This window comes from Epinephelus lanceolatus, chromosome 23, assembly GCF_041903045.1.
Source record: "Epinephelus lanceolatus isolate andai-2023 chromosome 23, ASM4190304v1, whole genome shotgun sequence".
Classification (NCBI taxonomy): domain Eukaryota; kingdom Metazoa; phylum Chordata; class Actinopteri; order Perciformes; family Serranidae; genus Epinephelus; species Epinephelus lanceolatus.
Genome location: NC_135756.1, coordinates 23,691,084 through 23,710,934, shown reverse-complemented (window position 1 = coordinate 23,710,934; position 19,851 = coordinate 23,691,084). Strand labels below are relative to the sequence as shown.

The following is a 19,851-nucleotide window of genomic DNA, read 5'->3' as shown; positions in this document are numbered from 1 at the left end:
GCAAGGGCCACGGGCCATTTGGCCCGCAATTTATCCGAGAATGCCCCCAAAAGCCATGTTCCGGGGGCCAAAATTGCCCCCAAGTTTTCGAAACAACTATATGTATTTATATTTTTAACGGTATTACAATCTGACATTAAAGTACAATTTTATTTTCATTAAATTAATTTACCGTCACGGCTACAACTCATTTTCCAGACATAATCAACGAGATTGCACTGATTACGTGAGAGTAATCTGACAGAGAAGGGGAGGGGGCTTTGCTGTACCATAAGTATAAATTAACCATTTCTTGGGTGATCTGTGTCTACACAATGACAAATTAATGAAAAATTAAGGTAGAATGAATGTTAAATTTTATATTAACTTACTTCCAGGATTGCATCTAAGGAATTTATAGTAATTTGGCCTTTTTAACAGTAAAAGTAACTGTAATGTGGTGAAACATTAGTACTGCTATCAGTAGATTAATGGTTAAATCATCACATTTAAACTGGTTGAATTATAGGAAATCTGAGTGATATTTTGCAACCATAAATTTACGTAACCCATTATTTGTTTCATTTATAGTGGTTTCTACTGAAGAGTGAAGACACTATCTTAGTTGGTTTTGCTTTTCATGTGCTTATTGTTAGAACATAATTACAATTTTTTAATGGCCCCCAAACATTTTGAAAATGCCCCCATTTTTTAGACCGTGGGGGCCAAAATTGCCCCCAAAATATTTTGTTAATTTCATACCCTGAAAGACGGCTATATATAGCTCTGTTTTTGGTATCCCTGAGGACAATATCTGGCCTTGCTAAATTTTCCACTATGTTTACCATCTAGCAGCTTGCATTGTCTGTCTACTGTAGTTGCTGGGTAGATAGTGTACCTGGGTTTTCTCGGGGTCTAAAAATTAAGCCAAGGTGGATGTGCCTTAAACCTGCATTCTTGCTAATGGCCAGCAAGTGGCGACTCCACTGGTTGCAAAAAAGGATGGATTGTATACAGGTTTATGTGAAAATGACCCTATTCCTCTCTTGATTTACTACCTCAGTAAGATCCATGTCATTGGTCCGACATCTCATTAGTCCAACTGTCCGCGGTGCTGAACGGCTCCCGGCGGGCGTATTTCTGCCTTGATGGTGCGCCGCGACCAGCTCTGGGTCAGCTGGGAAAGGCTTGAGGTGAAGCAGGCTCACAGCTTATGTGTTTGTCACTTTCTTTTTCATTTTAACCCACACCATGATCTTTTCCTGACCCTAACCAAGTGGTTTTTGTGCCTAAACCTAACCAGACCTTAACCACAGGGCATCATGATGATTTCGGAACAGACTTCGGAACAATGGGTTTAATATGGTCGGAACAATGGGATGTCGGACCAATGGGCACTTCCCCTCAGTAAACATTTTCCTAATGAGTTTATGGTTTAAATTTCTAGTTTTAAGTCTTCTTTAATACAGTATGATGTTCATTTTGTAAACTGTGGTCCCATTTAAAGTAAAAAGGACAATAAGGCAGGGTTAGGGCAAGGCTACTTTGTGATTGACAAGTTCCTACAATAGCAGTGTCTTTGGGCTGTCAGTCAGATTCAGCCCTTGCTTCTCTGCAGTTCCACTGTCTCGTCTAAATGTGGCCACTCCTGTCCCCAAAAATCCAAGATGGGGACAGCCAAAATAGCAAACTCGAGGCTTCAAAAAGGTACTACCACGTCCACTTTGTTTATACAGTCCATCTTTATCAGAGCTGTTTTAGCTGAAAATAGTATCCTGCTGTGGCTGGAAATGACAATAATGAGAACAGTGAGAGTAAACCAAAACAGTCAAATTGCCTGCTGTAAATATAAACAAAGCAACAACCTCAAAGAGGCCAAAATGCCCCATAGAGCTGAGATGAACTGCAGAGCTGGGCAATAATTATCTGTTGAATTGTCTCTGTGAGCGACCCCTTTCACATTACTGAGTTATTTGGTAATAAAAAAAAAGCTGATTATAGTAGCTTTAAGCATTAAATGTTACTATTAATTAGCATTCACTCTCAGTCACAGGGTAAAAACAAGAATAAAAACACAGGTAAAACCTCCATTAACTGCCATCAAAGAAAAACAAATTATGGATGAACCCTGTCTTAAAACCACATGACTCTGGTTTAGTCATTTGTTCTTATGTAGCCAGCGTGTCACCCACTGAGGTAATGTTTTGTCTCTCGTTGCCCTAACCTTGACAGATTATTGGCCAAGCTGAGAAAACCCAAACCGTTTTATAGGTTGAAAATATTGGCAGGGGAAGGCATCCTTGTGAGGTAAGCAGCTGTGCTGGCCATATTGTGTATCGATCCACCTTGTGCTGTGATGGCTGCACTTAATTAGATTTATATTGTAAACAAAGACTCAGAGTATGAAATTTGAATTAGCAGATAAATGCTATCCATCAAAGCAAATAATAATATTTTGTGCAGTGTGATGCAGTATTGGTATTTTGGAGATTTATCTGGGCTGTAAACGGAGGGAGAATCTTTTACCCTCAGGGTTTACTGCAGGCTGTAGAGCTGCATGCAGCCTGTATACTCTCTGCAGGCGTTGCTCTTTGACACATCGACCGAGAAATAAACAGAAATATGCTGGAATGCAAACACACAGGCATGCTCGCACATCTTTCCTTAGAAAGGAAGAATATGCAGATACACGAGGCTTTGAAGCTTTAAAGAGGAGAAAAAAACCCACCTAAGGCTTCAATCCATAATAGTTGCCCCAGCCTGACTCCCCGATTGTGTCGTCATACTCTGCAGGGCTTTCTCTTTTTTTTTTTTTTTTTTTTTCTTGCTGTACCTGCTTATAGCAGTGGCTCCAGGAAACCCCACATTGTCCTGTCTTAATCAAATTAAAACATGTAGAGGCATGACTCCAAATGCTGTCAGAAAAACCTCAAGGATATAGAGCAGATTATTGGAATTCAATCTGATGTAATTAAACACTCCTTCCCCCATCTGACGATCGGTCTCTTACAGAGAGAGAAAAAAAGCTCCTCAGTTACTTTAAGGTCTCATTTGAGGCTTCAGATTTTCCTCTGTACAGTCATAGAGGGTGGTGCACAGGATGATCCAGCCAGATCACTGTGTTGGCTCTCAGAGTAAGAGTCAAATGTGGGTGAGCATAATGGTTCAAACTAGGATTTAGCGCGAGAAGCTGGGGTTAAGACCTTTGCTTCTCTGTGTTTAGATTGGAATCAAAAGACTGTGTTTCCTGCATGAATTCAGAAGGGATTCAGATGGATTTATGCATCTTGTTTGAGGAGGTTTACACATATTCCCATTGGTGTAATGTAGGATATAACAAATACCTGTAGCAAATACTTCCATATACCTGCAAGTGCCTATAGCAGGTTTTCCCTATTGCACAGTGGGTATACTTGCTTCTGAAGAACCACTGATGTGTATATCCACTCTAACACCACTTGATAATAGAGACATTGTGCACAAAGTAGATTGGTCCTCAGTCAAAAAGTTGCCTGTTCCCTCTCTCTGACCTGGCAGACATCACAAAGTATCTTGACAAAAGGCATCTTTCACAGGTCATTTTGATGGCAAACCATATAAAGATTTTTTATGACATGTTTTATGCCATGCTGTACAATGTCACTATCATGACATATTATACTAGGACTTTTTCACAACAGTTTTATGACATACTATACTATGGCACTTTTATATGGCCTATACTATGACTATACTATGACTATTTCAAGACATTTTTATGGCACACTATAGTGGCATTTTTCATGGCATTTCTATGACATATTATACAACAAATTTCTTATGATAGATTTTACAGCAAACTGTAGTTTGACCTTTTTATATGTATGACTTTTTTATGACATACTAAGGCATTCTTGTGATTTTTTTTTTTTCTTTTTTTTTTATGGCATACTATTGTATGACATTTATAGCAAACTTTACTATGAGATGTTTCATGGCATTTTTATGGCATCCTATGCCATGACTTTTTTAAGGTAGTTTTACTGACATCGTATACTAGGACTTTTCTCACAACATTGTTATATCATTATATACTAGGACTTTTTCATGTTTTTTTTATGACATTCTGTACATTGACTTTTGTCATTACATTATTATAACATACTATACTGTGACTTTATACTGATACTTTTTTAAGCGTACTATACTGTGACCTTTTTATAACATTTTTGAAGCACACTGTGACTCTTTTTATGAAAATTCTATACTTTGTCATTGAGATACTTTTTATGGCATACTATGCTATGATTTTTTTTTTTTTTTGTGAAATTTTTATTACATACTATACTATGACATTTTTGAGATACTTTTTATGGCATACTATGCTATTTTTTTGTGTGAAATTTTTATTATATACTATACTATGACATTTTTCATGACAGTTTTATGACATACTCTGCTATGTCATTTTTTTCATAATCTTTATGGCCTAGTATACTATGACTTCTCTCAGGACATTTTAATTACATACTATACTATACTATGAGTTTTTTCTGACAATTTAATAAGATACTATACTATGACTTTTTTTATGACGTTTTTCATGACAGTTTTATGACATACTAAACTATGGCGTTTTTATGAGACTCTTTATGACGTATTATATAATTTTTTTTTTTTATAACAATTTTGACAAACCATGCTACGTACCATACATTTTCATGACACTCTTTATGGCATACTTTACTATGACATTTTTGACGACATACTGTGCTATGACATATTTTCACAATTTTGGACAACATCCTATTCTATGGCGTTCTTTCACAATTTTGGACGACATGCTACACCGTTAAGTTTTATCATTAATTTGGACTACATACTATACTATGACATTTTTTCATGATTTTGGATGACACTATGACCTTCATTCATGATTTTTGACAATGTACAAAATATGATTTTATTTCATGATTTTGGATGACATACTATACTATGACATTTTTTTCATTAATTTGGATGGCATACTATACTATGACCTTTTTTTCATGATTTTGGACGACATAGAATACAGTGATGTTTTTTCATAATTTTGGACAACATGCTATAGACTATGATGTTTTTTCATAAATTTGAACGCAATGCTATACTATGTCAAGGCAATTGAATCGAACGCAACTGGACTTGGTTTTGTCTTAGAAGATGTTTCACCTCTTATCCAAGAGGCTTCTTCAGTTCATGCTTGTCTGACTAGGCTGGAACTAGTCTGACAAACTGGTGTGGAAGCACCCAGGTATTTAACCTCTGGGGAGGTCTTCACAAGGCCAATGATGTCATTGGTTCATTAGTGCTCCAATGGTGTGTCAACGACAGTCGTTGAAACTCCTGCTACAATGCAGCAATTGGAGTCGTTAGAGTCGCATGAAGTCATTTGTGAACGACCATCGTCGGGGCATGAACTGAAGAAGCCTCTTGGATAAGAGGTGAAATGTCTTCTAAGACAAAACCAAGTCCAGTTGCGTTCGATTCAATTGCCTTGAGATAACTATGACCTGGATGAATGAGAATATCCACAGGCATGCTATACTATGATATTTTTTTTCCATGATTTTGGACGACATACAATACTATGATGTTTTTTCATGATTTTGGACGACATACTTTACTATGACCTTTGTTCATGATTTTTGACGAAACAGTATACTGTGACATTTGTTCATGATTTTGGACGACATACAATACTATGATGTTTTTTCATGATTTTTGACGGCATACTATACTATGATTTTATTTCACGATTTTGGACGACACAGTATGCTATGATGTTCTATCATGATTTTGGACGACATACTATACTATGATTTTATTTCATGATTTTGGACGACCTACTATACTATGACGTTTTTTCATGATTTTGGATGACATACTATACTATGATTTTATTTCATGATTTTGGATGACATACTATACCATGATTATATTTCATGATTTTGGACAACATACTATACTATGACCTTTTTCATGATTTTAGATTACATACTATGCTATGATTATATTTCATGATTTTGGACGACATACTATACTATGACATTTTTCATGATTTTGGACGACATACTATACTATGACTTTTTTCATGATTTTGGACAACATACTATGACTTTTTTTTTTTTTTTTATGAAGTTGTACGACATACTATACTATGACCTTTTTTCATGATTTTGGATGACATACTATACTATGACATTTTTTCATGATTTTGGACGACATACTATACTATGATTTTATTTCATGATTTTGGATGACATACTATACCATAATTATATTTCATGATTTTGGACAACATACTATACTATGACCTTTTTCATGATTTTAATTACATACTATACTATGATATTTTTTGATAATTTTGGACGACATATTATACTATGACATTTTTCATGATTTTGGATGACATACTATACTATGACATTTTTCATGATTTTGGATGACATACTATACTATGATTTTATTTCATGATTTTGGATGACATACTATATACTATGATTTTATTTCAAGATTTTGGATGACATACTATACTATGAAGGTTTTTGTTTTATGATTTTGGACAACATGCTATACTATGACTTTTTTTTTTTTTTCATAAATTTGTACGACATACTATACTATGACCTTTGTTCATGATTTTGGATGACATACTACACTATGATTATATTTCATGATTTTGGATGACATTCTATGACCTTCGTTCATGATTTTGGATGACATACTGTGATTTTATTTTAATCAGGAGAGACACGTTTTTGTGGTAAAATAATATTTATTAACATATGAATGAGTGAATAAGAGTGTGGAAAGTCTTTGGCAATTAGACCCCATAGAGATGGTTTGATTTAAGGAGAGTGATGAATCCATAGTCGAATAGGGAACCTCCCCGGGATCTAGACGCTGGTGGTGGCAGAGGTGTTGAAGATGAGATGAGAGGAAGATGTAGAAGTGCCGATGATCTGGATGAGTAGAGGAATGAGTCTTTGAGAGCTTGTCCTGGACTCTGGATACAATGGCTGGAGGTGACCGGGGTGGAGGAGGGTGCAAAGATTCTGCCTAAAATGATGGCAGAAGAGAGAGCAGATTTAAATTTTTGCAGTGGCATCCTGATTGGCTGAGAGATCGTGGCAAAGTGTCATTGGATGACTAGAGGAGTGAACACCTGTAGACATCTGATTAGAGGGAGGAGTGGAGAATGGGATGGAAAAAAATGTCAAAGGCTGAGCACGAGAAAGGTCTTCCTGATTGATCTTACGCTGAGCTTCATTCCATGATTTTGGACGACTATGACTTTTTTTTTAGGATTTTGGACAACATGCTATACTATGACCTTTTTTCATGATTTTGGATGACATATTATACTATGATTATATTTCATGATTTTGGATGACACTATACTATGGCCTTTTTTCATGATTTTGGATGACATGCTATATACTATGATGTTTTTTTCACAATTTATGATGACATAATATACTATGACGTTTTTATCATGATTTCTGACGACATACTATACTATGAGCTTCGTTCATGATTTTAAACGACAGACTATACTTTGGTTATATTTCATGATTTTGGACAACATACTATACTATGATGTTTTTTTTTCATAAATTTGGACGACATACTATATACTATGACCTTCGTTCATGATTTCTGACGACATACTATACTATGATTTTATTTCATGATTTTGGACGACATACTATACTATGATGTTTTTTCATGATTTTGGACGACATACTATGACATTTTTTCATAATTTGGACAACAAACTATACTATGACCTTCGGTCACGATTTCTGACGACACACTTTACTATGATTTTATGTCATGATTTTGGATGACATACTATACTATGAAGTTCTTTTCATGATTTTAGATGACATACTGTACAATGACATTGGGACGACATACCTATGATCTTCGTTCATGATTTTGGGCGACATACTATACTATGACGTTTTGTCATAAATTTGGATGACATACTATAATGTTTTTTCACGATTTTGGATGACACACTATACTATGACTTTTTTTCTTAATTTTGAATGACATACTACACTATGGCGTTTTTTCATAATTTTGGACAACATTCGGTCATGATTTCTGACGACATACTATACTATGATTTTATTTCAGGATTTTGGACAACATATTATACTATGATTTTATTTCATGATTTTGGACGACATACTATACTATGATGTTTTTTCATGATTTTGGACGACATACTCTATAATGATGTTTATTCATGATTTTGCATGACATACTATACTATGATATTTTTTTCATGATTTTGGACGACATACTTTACTATGACCTTCGTTCATGATTTTGGACGACACAATATACTATGACGTTTTTTCGTGATTTTTGACGACATACTATACTATGACCTTTTTTCCATGATTTTGGACAACATACTATACTATGACGTTTTTTCATAATTTGGGCGACATGCTATACTATGACCTTCGTTCATGATTTTGGACGGCACACTATATTGACATTTAGTCATGATTTTGGATGACATAATATACTATGACCTTTTTTCCGTGATTTTAGATGATATACTATACTATGACCTTTCTTTTCATGACTTTGGACGACATACTATATTATGGCATTTTTTCATAATTTGGACAACAAACTATACTATGACCTTCGGTCACGATTTCTGACGACATACTATACTATGAAGTTTTTTCATAAATTTGGACCACATACTATACCATGACATTTTTTCATGATTTTGGACAACATACTATACTATGACATTTTTTTTAATAATTTTGGACGACATACTACATTATGATGTTTTTTTCATAATTTTGGACAACATACTATACTGTCTTGTTTTTTCATAGTTTTGGACGACATACTTTACTATGATGTTCTTTCATGATTTTGGATGACATACTATACTGTGACGTTTTTATCATGATTTTTGACGACATACTTTACTATGACCTTCGTTCATGATTTTGGATGACACACTATACTATGATGTTCTTTCATGATTTTGGATGACATACTATACTGTGACGTTTTTATCATGATTTCTGACGACATACTTTACTATGACCTTCGTTCATGATTTTGGACGACACACTATACTATGATGTTCTTTCATGATTTTGGATGACATGCTATACTGTGACGTTTTTATTATGATTTCTGACGACATACTTTACTATGACCTTCGTTCATGATTTTGGACGACACACTATACTATGATGTTCTTTCATGATTTTGGATGACATACTATACTGTGACGTTTTTATCATGATTTCTGACGACATACTATACTATGACCTTCATTCATGATTTCTGACGACATACTATACCATGACCTTTGTTGATGATTTTGGATGACATATTATACTATGACCTTTTTTCCCCTTGATTTTGGACGACATACTATACTATGACCTTTTTTCATGATTTTGGACAACATACTATACTATGAAGTTTTTTTCATAATTTTGGACGACATACTATACTATGAAGTTTTTCATGATTTTGGACTACATACTATACATTACATTTTTTCATGATTTTGGACAACATACTGTACTATGGCATTTTTTCATAAATTTGGATGACATACCATACTATGATTTTATGTCATGATTTTGGACGACATACTATACTATGACCTTTTTTTCATTATTTTGGACAACATACTATACTATGACTTTTTTTCATGATTTTGGACAACATACTATGACTTTTTTTTTTTTTTTTTATGAAGTTGTACGACATACTATACTATGACCTTTTTTCATGATTTTGGATGACATACTATACTATGACATTTTTTCATGATTTTGGACGACATACTATACTATGATTTTATTTCATGATTTTGGATGACATACTATACCATAATTATATTTCATGATTTTGGACAACATACTATACTATGACCTTTTTCATGATTTTAATTACATACTATACTATGATATTTTTTGATAATTTTGGACGACATATTATACTATGACATTTTTCATGATTTTGGATGACATACTATACTATGACATTTTTCATGATTTTGGATGACATACTATACTATGATTTTATTTCATGATTTTGGATGACATACTATATACTATGATTTTATTTCAAGATTTTGGATGACATACTATACTATGAAGGTTTTTGTTTTATGATTTTGGACAACATGCTATACTATGACTTTTTTTTTTTTTCATAAATTTGTACGACATACTATACTATGACCTTTGTTCATGATTTTGGATGACATACTACACTATGATTATATTTCATGATTTTGGATGACATTCTATGACCTTCGTTCATGATTTTGGATGACATACTGTGATTTTATTTTAATCAGGAGAGACACGTTTTTGTGGTAAAATAATATTTATTAACATATGAATGAGTGAATAAGAGTGTGGAAAGTCTTTGGCAATTAGACCCCATAGAGATGGTTTGATTTAAGGAGAGTGATGAATCCATAGTCGAATAGGGAACCTCCCCGGGATCTAGACGCTGGTGGTGGCAGAGGTGTTGAAGATGAGATGAGAGGAAGATGTAGAAGTGCCGATGATCTGGATGAGTAGAGGAATGAGTCTTTGAGAGCTTGTCCTGGACTCTGGATACAATGGCTGGAGGTGACCGGGGTGGAGGAGGGTGCAAAGATTCTGCCTAAAATGATGGCAGAAGAGAGAGCAGATTTAAATTTTTGCAGTGGCATCCTGATTGGCTGAGAGATCGTGGCAAAGTGTCATTGGATGACTAGAGGAGTGAACACCTGTAGACATCTGATTAGAGGGAGGAGTGGAGAATGGGATGGAAAAAAATGTCAAAGGCTGAGCACGAGAAAGGTCTTCCTGATTGATCTTACGCTGAGCTTCATTCCATGATTTTGGACGACTATGACTTTTTTTTTAGGATTTTGGACAACATGCTATACTATGACCTTTTTTCATGATTTTGGATGACATATTATACTATGATTATATTTCATGATTTTGGATGACACTATACTATGGCCTTTTTTCATGATTTTGGATGACATGCTATATACTATGATGTTTTTTTCACAATTTATGATGACATAATATACTATGACGTTTTTATCATGATTTCTGACGACATACTATACTATGACCTTCATTCATGATTTCTGACGACATACTATACCATGACCTTTGTTGATGATTTTGGATGACATATTATACTATGACCTTTTTTCCCCTTGATTTTGGACAACATACTATACTATGACCTTTTTTCATGATTTTGGACAACATACTATACTATGAAGTTTTTTTCATAATTTTGGACGACATACTTTACTATGAAGTTTTTCATGATTTTGGACTACATACTATACATTACATTTTTTCATGATTTTGGACAACATACTGTACTATGGCATTTTTTCATAAATTTGGATGACATACCATACTATGATTTTATGTCATGATTTTGGACGACATACTATACTATGACATTTTTTTATAATTTTGGACGATATACCATGACCTTTTTTTTTTCATGATTTTGGACAACATACTATACTATGACCTTTTTTTCCCCTTGATTTTGGACGACATACTGTACTATGACATTTTTTCATAAATTTGGATGATATACCATGACCTTTTTTCATGATTTTGGACGACATACTGTACTATGAAGTTTTTAATGATTTTGGACAACATACTATGCTATGCCATTTTTTTTTATAATTTTGGACGACATACTACATTATGATGTTTTTTTCATAATTTTGGACAACATACTATACTGTCTTGTTTTTTCATAGTTTTGGACGACATACTTTACTATGACCTTTTTTTCATGATTTTGGACGACACACTATACTATGATGTTCTTTCATGATTTTGGATGACATACCATACTGTGACGCTTTTATTATGATTTCTGACGACATACTATACTATGACCTTCATTCATGATTTCTGATGACATACTATACTATGACCTTTTTCTCATGATTTTGGACGACATACTATACCATGACCTTTGTTCATGATTTTGGACGACATATACTTTGACATTTTTTCATGATTTTGGACGACATACTATACTATGACCTTCGTTCATGATTTCTGACAACATACTATACTATGACCTTTTTTTCATGATTTTGGACGACATACTATACTATAACCTTTTTTTTCCCCTTGATTTTGGATGACATACTATACTATGACCTTTTTTCATGATTTTGGACAACATACTATACTATGAAGTTTTTCATGATTTTGGACGACATACTGTACTATGGCATTTTTTCATAAATTTGGATGACTTACCATATTATGATTTTATGTCATGATTTTGGACATTTTTTTATAATTTTGGACGATATACCATGACCTTTTTTTTCATGATTTTGGACGACATACTATACTATGACCTTTTTTTCCCCTTGATTTTGGATGACATACTGTACTATGACATTTTTTCATAAATTTGGATGACATATACTATGACTTTTTTTCATGATTTTGGACAACATACTATGACGTTTTTTCATGATTTTGGATGACATACTATACTATGACGTTTTTTTCATAATTTTGGACGACATGCTATACTTTGACATTTAATCATGATTTTGGATGACATACTATACAATGACCTTTTTTCATGATTTTGGATGACATACTATAGTATGACTTTTTTTCATGATTTGGACGACATACTATACTATGACCTTTTTTTCATGATTTTGGACAACACACTATACTGTGAAGTTTTTTCATAATTTTGGACGACATACTTTACTATGACCTTAGTTCATGATTTTGGACGACACACTATACTATGATGTTCTTTCATGATTTTGGATGACATGCTATACTATGATGTTTTTTCACAATGTATGACGACATACTATACTATGACGTTTTTCCATAATTTTGGACGACATGCTATACTTTGACATTTAATCATGATTTTGGACGACATACTATACTATACTATGACTTTTTTTCATGATTTTGGACGACATACTATACTATGACATTTTTTTTTATAATTTTGGACGATATACTACATTATGATGTTTTTTTTCATAATTTTGGACAACATACTATACAGTGTTGTTTTTTCATAGTTTTGGACGACATACTTTACTGTGACCTTCGTTCATGATTTTGGACGACATACTGTACTATGACATTTTTTCATAAATTTGGATGACATACCATACTATGATTTTATTTCTTGATTTTGGACGACATACTATACTATGGCTTTCGTTCATGATTATGACATTTTTTTTATAATTTTGGACGATATACTACATTATGATGTTTTTTTTCATGATTTTGGACGACATACTATACTATGACATTTTTTCATAAATTTGGATGACATACCTTACTATGATTTTATTTCATGATTTTGGACGACATATTACATTATAATGTTTTTTTCATTATTTTGGACAACATACTATATACTGTGTTGTTTTTTCATAATTTTGGACGACCTACTATACTATGACGTTTTTTCATAAATTTGGACGACATACTTTACTATGACATTTTTTCATAAATTTGGATGACATACCATACTATGATTTTATTTCATGATTTTGGACGACATACTATACTATGACATTTTTTTTTTTATAATTTTGGACGATATACTACATTATGATGTTTTTTTTTCATGATTTTGGACGACATCCTATACTATGGCGTTTTTTCATAATTTTGGACGACATACTATACTATGACGTTTTTAATGGCATTTTCATGGGATAGTAACAAATGAATGTTTTCATGACATTTTAAGAAATAATATACTGTGGCTCAATATGTTTTACATCTCATGGCATCATGTATAATGGCTTTTTTTTTCACATTTTTTATCACATACAATGTTATGGCAACTTTTAAATGGCACTGAAAACAAAGCAATTTTGAGTCTTACTCCACTATGGAGATTGTACTGTGGATGTGAGTGTCATCCACTGAGGTCTACTCAATAGTCCTTGAAAGCTGTTTTGGAAAAATATATGATAGCATTAATCATTGTAAAAAACAGATTTGTGGAATGCACAATTGTATGCTTTAATGGATTACTGCGTTCAACTGACACTTCCTTTCGTTATTATGACCTGTGATTGTGTGGAACTCCTCTCAGTTTGTGTCATTTTTCATAGCAGCTCTTTTCATAGTTTTACTCATGTTACTTTATCTTATTTTTACCATTGAAATTTCTCACCTATGTTTCCAGTGTCACCAGAGCAGTCAAAATATGTCCTTAAAGTACCTGTCCTGGAAGTTTTCATTCATTTTGTATTTTTATGTCTATACAAAGAAACTTACCGTTACTCACCCTGGGAGACATCTTCTTGATTCCTTGTACTGAAACCTTCTCTAATGTTTGTTAAAAAAACTCCCCTCTGAAATATTTAATATGTATGTCTTCTCTTTTTGTCCAGTGTCTTCCTCAGAGTGTGCTGGCTTTGGCTGGAGTCCCCTGTGAGCTGTGAAAAGGATGATCCGTTTAATCCTCCAAAGGTCTTTTCTGCTGTTTGGTAAGGCACATTTGGAGTTTGTGATACTTTGTTGAAAAAAAACCCATAGTTAACTCAACTGAACTGAGCCATCTTTTCTGCTCTGTTGAACTATGTTAGGCTCAAAACCAGAACCAGGCCTTTTAATGTTGCTTCCCTCCAGGAAAATAGAATTACATGAATCAGTCTTGGTATGTGACCTGATTACGATGGTGTCATAATACAGTTTTGGTGTAGTTTTTTTTTTTTTTTTTTTCTCAAAAGGTTCACAGAGCAGAATTATGGATATAAATAACCCTAAAAAAAGATAACCAGATAACTTTTTTTTTTAGAGATGTGCAAAATTGGTTGAGATGTCCATTTATGTTAAAGTGGCAAAAACAGCCTTTTACCGCTGTATATTTGGCTTTATTTTATGAAAATGATTGAGGAAAGACAAATCATCATACTGTAACTATTTAGGTGATACTACTTGAAATGATTTAATAGAAATGATTAGCTTTAAATGGACATCTCAGCAGTTTGGTAGAGGCTCAGGGTTAAAAACAACAACAACAAAATAAAATCAGTGCTTTTTAACCTTTACTCACTAGTGCAGCTAAGGAATAACCTTGATTAAGTGCTGATTGAGGAGCCCCATGTATATTTTCCTCTGTTTTTCTAAGAACTTGGAGCCAGAAATAATCTAGTCATACACCCACCTGATCACCTGGGAAAGAAAAAGAAACTTTCACTTCTAGTCACTTTCCTTTGTGACAGAACACATACAGTCATTAAAAGTAAAACCAGAATGAGATCATTTGATTTTTCCTCTGATGACCTTGAACACCAAGACCATCTCAATTTGCAGGGGACGCTTCTTTTCATGTATTTAATTTATTCTTAAAATATTTCATGATAAAAAATGTATGTAAATGACTCTAATACTTTTGCAATGCTTCCTCGGCTTTCTCTTTCTCTCTCCATGTTGTACTCGTCGCCAGCAGAGAGAGGCCAGATTTGTGCGAGAACAAACACAAGCACAAAAATAAATTAAGAGATCAAAACCCATAGAGAGGAAATGAGTCAGTATTCCACACTGTGTACAATACAATATCATAGCAAATTAGCAGATTTCAATGGCTTCCACTGACTACCATAGATTTACAATGTTCAGTTGGCTGCAGATCAGTCCTCAATAAATTGTCACTTTCCTTATTTTTTCCATTAATGGTTCTGATAGACAGTGACTTGTAGATGACCATGAAAAGAAAGCGGCTACTGAGGTGTGAACAGAAAACCTGGGACTACGAGCCAGCAGTAATGAGAACAACAGCATTTGTTCACATCCTACTAAACTGCCATTGTGACCACATTTTAAGTCCAATAAGCTTCTCTACAAAGGTACAACATATAAAACTGTTAAATATATAACTTTTTAGGGCCTTTCAAAATACATTTAATGACATTTCTTTACTCCTTCTTGTCAGACTCAATAGCATTTATACTCTCTGTAGATATTCATCATCTCTTTGATATGATTCGCTCTCCTGATCCGTGACCAACTCGCCGATGCTTCCTGCAAACTTTCCAAACCGTAGCTACTGAAAAATGTAAATCAGAATTTTTTTTCTTTTTCTTTTTTGATACACAGTTATACGTATGTAGTACCTATATCTCCAGTTCCAAAATACAGTGGTGGGCTTAGTCTGAGAAAAAAATGTCTGGAAAGTTTAAAAGTACTCCTTTGATTGTGTACGGTACATGTGCCACCGTTCAGTTTGCGTCGGTCCACTTGTGCACCGAGTCTCTGTGGGGAGGGGGCAGTCGTAGGTTGGTGGTGACACAAACAGTTAGTTCACAAAGTCACCCTGTGTCTTTGCCACATGGTCCACTCTGTCATAATGATCGTATTTGTTGTTTTGCTCTTTGGTCTATAAAAATATGGGAGGTTTACTCCAGCAGAAGGCCTATTCACAGCAGAGAGCGCTCAGTTCGGTTTTTACGGCCTCGCAAGGTGGTCCGAGAAGCAACAGGGTCCGGTCTGTAATGATCCTTTCTTTGCTCTGGAACTCCTGCTCTAGAGGCTGGGAGAGAGATGTGAGGAAATCCCTTATTCAAACCAGTTAGCAGTTTCAAACACAGTACCTCCAGTCAGGCAAAAACCATTCGTGGGATTTCAAGGTGTCCGATCCTCCATGGTACGAGCAGGCGCTGCTAATTTCACAGAGCAGGCAGATAGAGTGGAGAGGAGGTGGATGCAACATTTTGACCCAACGACAGATAGCAGGAGGGAGCAGTCACAAACCCGGAGGGGCTGGTCACAGGAAATGGAAAGTGTTTTACAGCGAGTAGTTTGTCCAGTGTCCAGGGGAGCGCTTGCTCCCTCAAATAGTCACTCCCCGGTTTTTCCGTCTCTGGCTGTGTTATGAGACCTGTGAATCAACAAGAGGAGAGCAAATATCAGGTGATTGTTTTAGCGCACAGTCGTTGTCACAGTACTCTCAGCTCCTGAGAAGTTAAATTACTTCCATAGTGTATTCAAACAAAGAGCTTTTTTGTAATTCAAAAATTCTTTGTGCTGCCTTTGAACACTTTTTGAAATACAAATGAAACTAAGATCATGTCCTGTAGTCTTAGAGCTACCACAGTTGCTGCAGCACAGTCGATCTTTCCAATTCAGAAATTTGACATTTACCTTAGTCTTTGGAATTGACGTTTGCATTTCCAGAATAAAAACACCTGCTCTGTCTTAATCTAAAGTGTCAATCCAGTCTTTATGCTAAATTAAGCTAAGTCGCTGAGTGTAGCATGCTTATATTAAGCATACAGACATGAGAATAGTATCAATTGTGCCATTGAACTCGACAACAAAGTGCATAAGCATATTTCCCAAAATGTCGAACAATTGCAATAGAGGTTAATCTTGCAGTTTATGTTTCTGCTCCCTTGCATGGATATTCTGTCCAAGAATATTTGACATTTTAGGAAATACACTTAGTTGTTCTTTTGTCAAAAGTTAGATGACAGATTGATGCCACTCTTATGTTTGTATGTTACATGTGAAGTTAGAGTTGGTATAGTGTGCCCAAAAACAGTTATTAAACTATGCTTTATGCTGCTATATGCAATATGTATGTGATAATTTTTTTTTTTTTACTATTGTATTCTACTATGTCTTAATTTTTTATTACCTTGTCTTCATACCTGTGTATTTACGGTATTGTATTGCTGGTTTTTTTTGTAAGTTCTGTGTTTTGAGCTCTGTTTGCTACAGGGCATCCTTTAAAAAGAGAGCCCACTCTCAATGGACCTACCCTGTTAAAATAAAGGTTAAATAAATAAAATAAATAAAAATGTACATGAAAAAAAGTCATAGTATAGTATGCAGTCAAAATGTGCATGAAAAAGGTCATGTTATAAAAATACATTTTTAAAAATTCAATGGTATAGTATGCCATCAAATGTATATAAAATGGCATAGTATAGTAAACAAAAAAAATGTACATTAAAAATATCATAGTGTGTGTATATATATATATATATATATATATATATATATATATATAATGCCAAAGTACAGTATAGCATAAAGTATAAAAAGTATATTAAAATGTCATTGTAAATTATGCCATAAAAATGTATTTAAAAATCCCATAGTATAGTAATGCTATTAAATGTATATAAAATGTCATAATATACAATAAAATGTATATAAAATATCATCTTGTCTGCCATGAAAATCTATATTTAAACGATGCCATAAAAAGATTTATTGAAACGTCATAAAGACATGTGCCATTAAAGTATTGTAAAGTACAATATTAAAATGTTATTTGAGAGTCAAGGTATACTTTGCCATCAAAATGTCCTAACAAAGTCAAAAGTTAGTATAGTCAGCTTTGGCCAGTGTAAAAACTTGACACAGGTAAACAGCCAACTGAAGGTAACAACATCTGCCCACCAATACCTAAAGCTCACAGGTTGTATCTTCTTTAGCATGCAGCATGCAGCCCTTAACTGTCTTTATGCTAAGCTAACAGGCTGCTGGCTGTAGCTCCATGCAGACAGGTATTATAATATTATAATAGTATCAATCTTTTCATCTAATTCTTGGTAAGAAAGCAAATAAGCATCATAAAACAAAATGTTTATTCTTTGGAAAAAAAATAAATAAATTGAGGAGAGAACCATTTCACACTCTGAGTCGCTATACGCCTTTTGTATACCCATTGCTCCATACACAATGAAGGTGTGTATGGAGCAATGGGTATACACACAATGAAGGTGTTAATTACAACACTCTGGTAGAATTGTATAAATAAAAACTCGACAGCTTCCTCTCTGTCAAATCAAGTGTTTTGCCAGTCAAATATTTAGAATTCTTCAGCGGGTGTAACCCAACAACAAAGCGAGTCTTACAGTGCGGATACTGAGAAACAATAAATCTACCAACAGAAAGACAAATCTGGAAGCCTCACCATCTGGCTCCCGCCAGTCACACAGCCAACATGATAGAGGCGCCGATGCCTTCCAAGACTGCTGAAGTTTAATTCATAATAATGAACTCTTGATGATTTTACAGGGTGCAAATTGCCATGAAAGGGGCAGGTGTTGGGATGGAGTACTAGCATGTATCACAGATGACAGTGTCTGATGCTGTGGGAATAATAAACATCTCAGTGAGCTCGGGGCTTAATAGAGATAATGTCATGGCTTTGTTGGTGCTGGGCATGAAATGACCCAGAGGTATAACAGCTTAAAGCAGGGGCATGACTGTGCTAAGTGCTCGGCTGTGACCGCTGCCCAAACAGGTGTTTAATCCCAGTGTAACACACCTTCCTATCTTAACACCTCCTAGTGGGCACACTGAGATTACAGTGATGCTGAATGGTCAAGTAGCAACAGATAAAATGGAAGCAGGACACAATCACTGCATAGAAACGTTGTTGTAGAAATCTTAAAAGGAACTTGATGCAAATTAATTTAAATAGATGCCAAGGCATAGGCGGTCTTGTTTTTATGGAATTCGGTGTCTACCATGGTGATTTTCTTATATTCTCTCTATGTTCCTCTCCCTTTTTCTCACAACCACACTGTGGCAAATGGTTCCTCATAAATCTCACACACAAATCTCATCTCAGGGAAATGCAAGCCTTCTATTAAAAAGAGGAAAGAATGTCAGATGAATATGAGATGAATTTGCCCTATGAATAAAATTCACAGACCCTAGGTGATTATTACCTCAGGTTTATCAGGAAACGACCGTATTACTCTATTTTATATCTTATAAGAGCAAGAAATATTTTACATTCTTGTGCCAGGGGAATGCA

At 34.4% G+C, this 19,851-nt stretch overlaps 1 protein-coding gene across 4 annotated transcripts in view; it reads right to left on the bottom strand.

The window, feature by feature from the left end:
- Positions 1-15,399: 15,399 nt before the first annotated feature.
- Positions 15,400-19,851, bottom strand: part of LOC117249255 (chemokine-like protein TAFA-5) — a 222,668-nt gene continuing 218,216 nt past the window's right edge. For 2 of the 4 annotated variants that reach the window (XM_033614777.2, XM_033614779.2), the window contains exon 5: positions 15,400-16,953. Coding sequence is in view for 2 of the 4 variants with exons in the window: in XM_033614778.2 (XP_033470669.1) it covers positions 16,945-16,953 (9 nt within the window). In the remaining 2 variants the exon portion in view is untranslated. The remainder of the gene's footprint in view (positions 16,954-19,851) is intronic. The other 2 variants (XM_033614778.2, XM_078165018.1) reach the window with 1 other exon arrangement.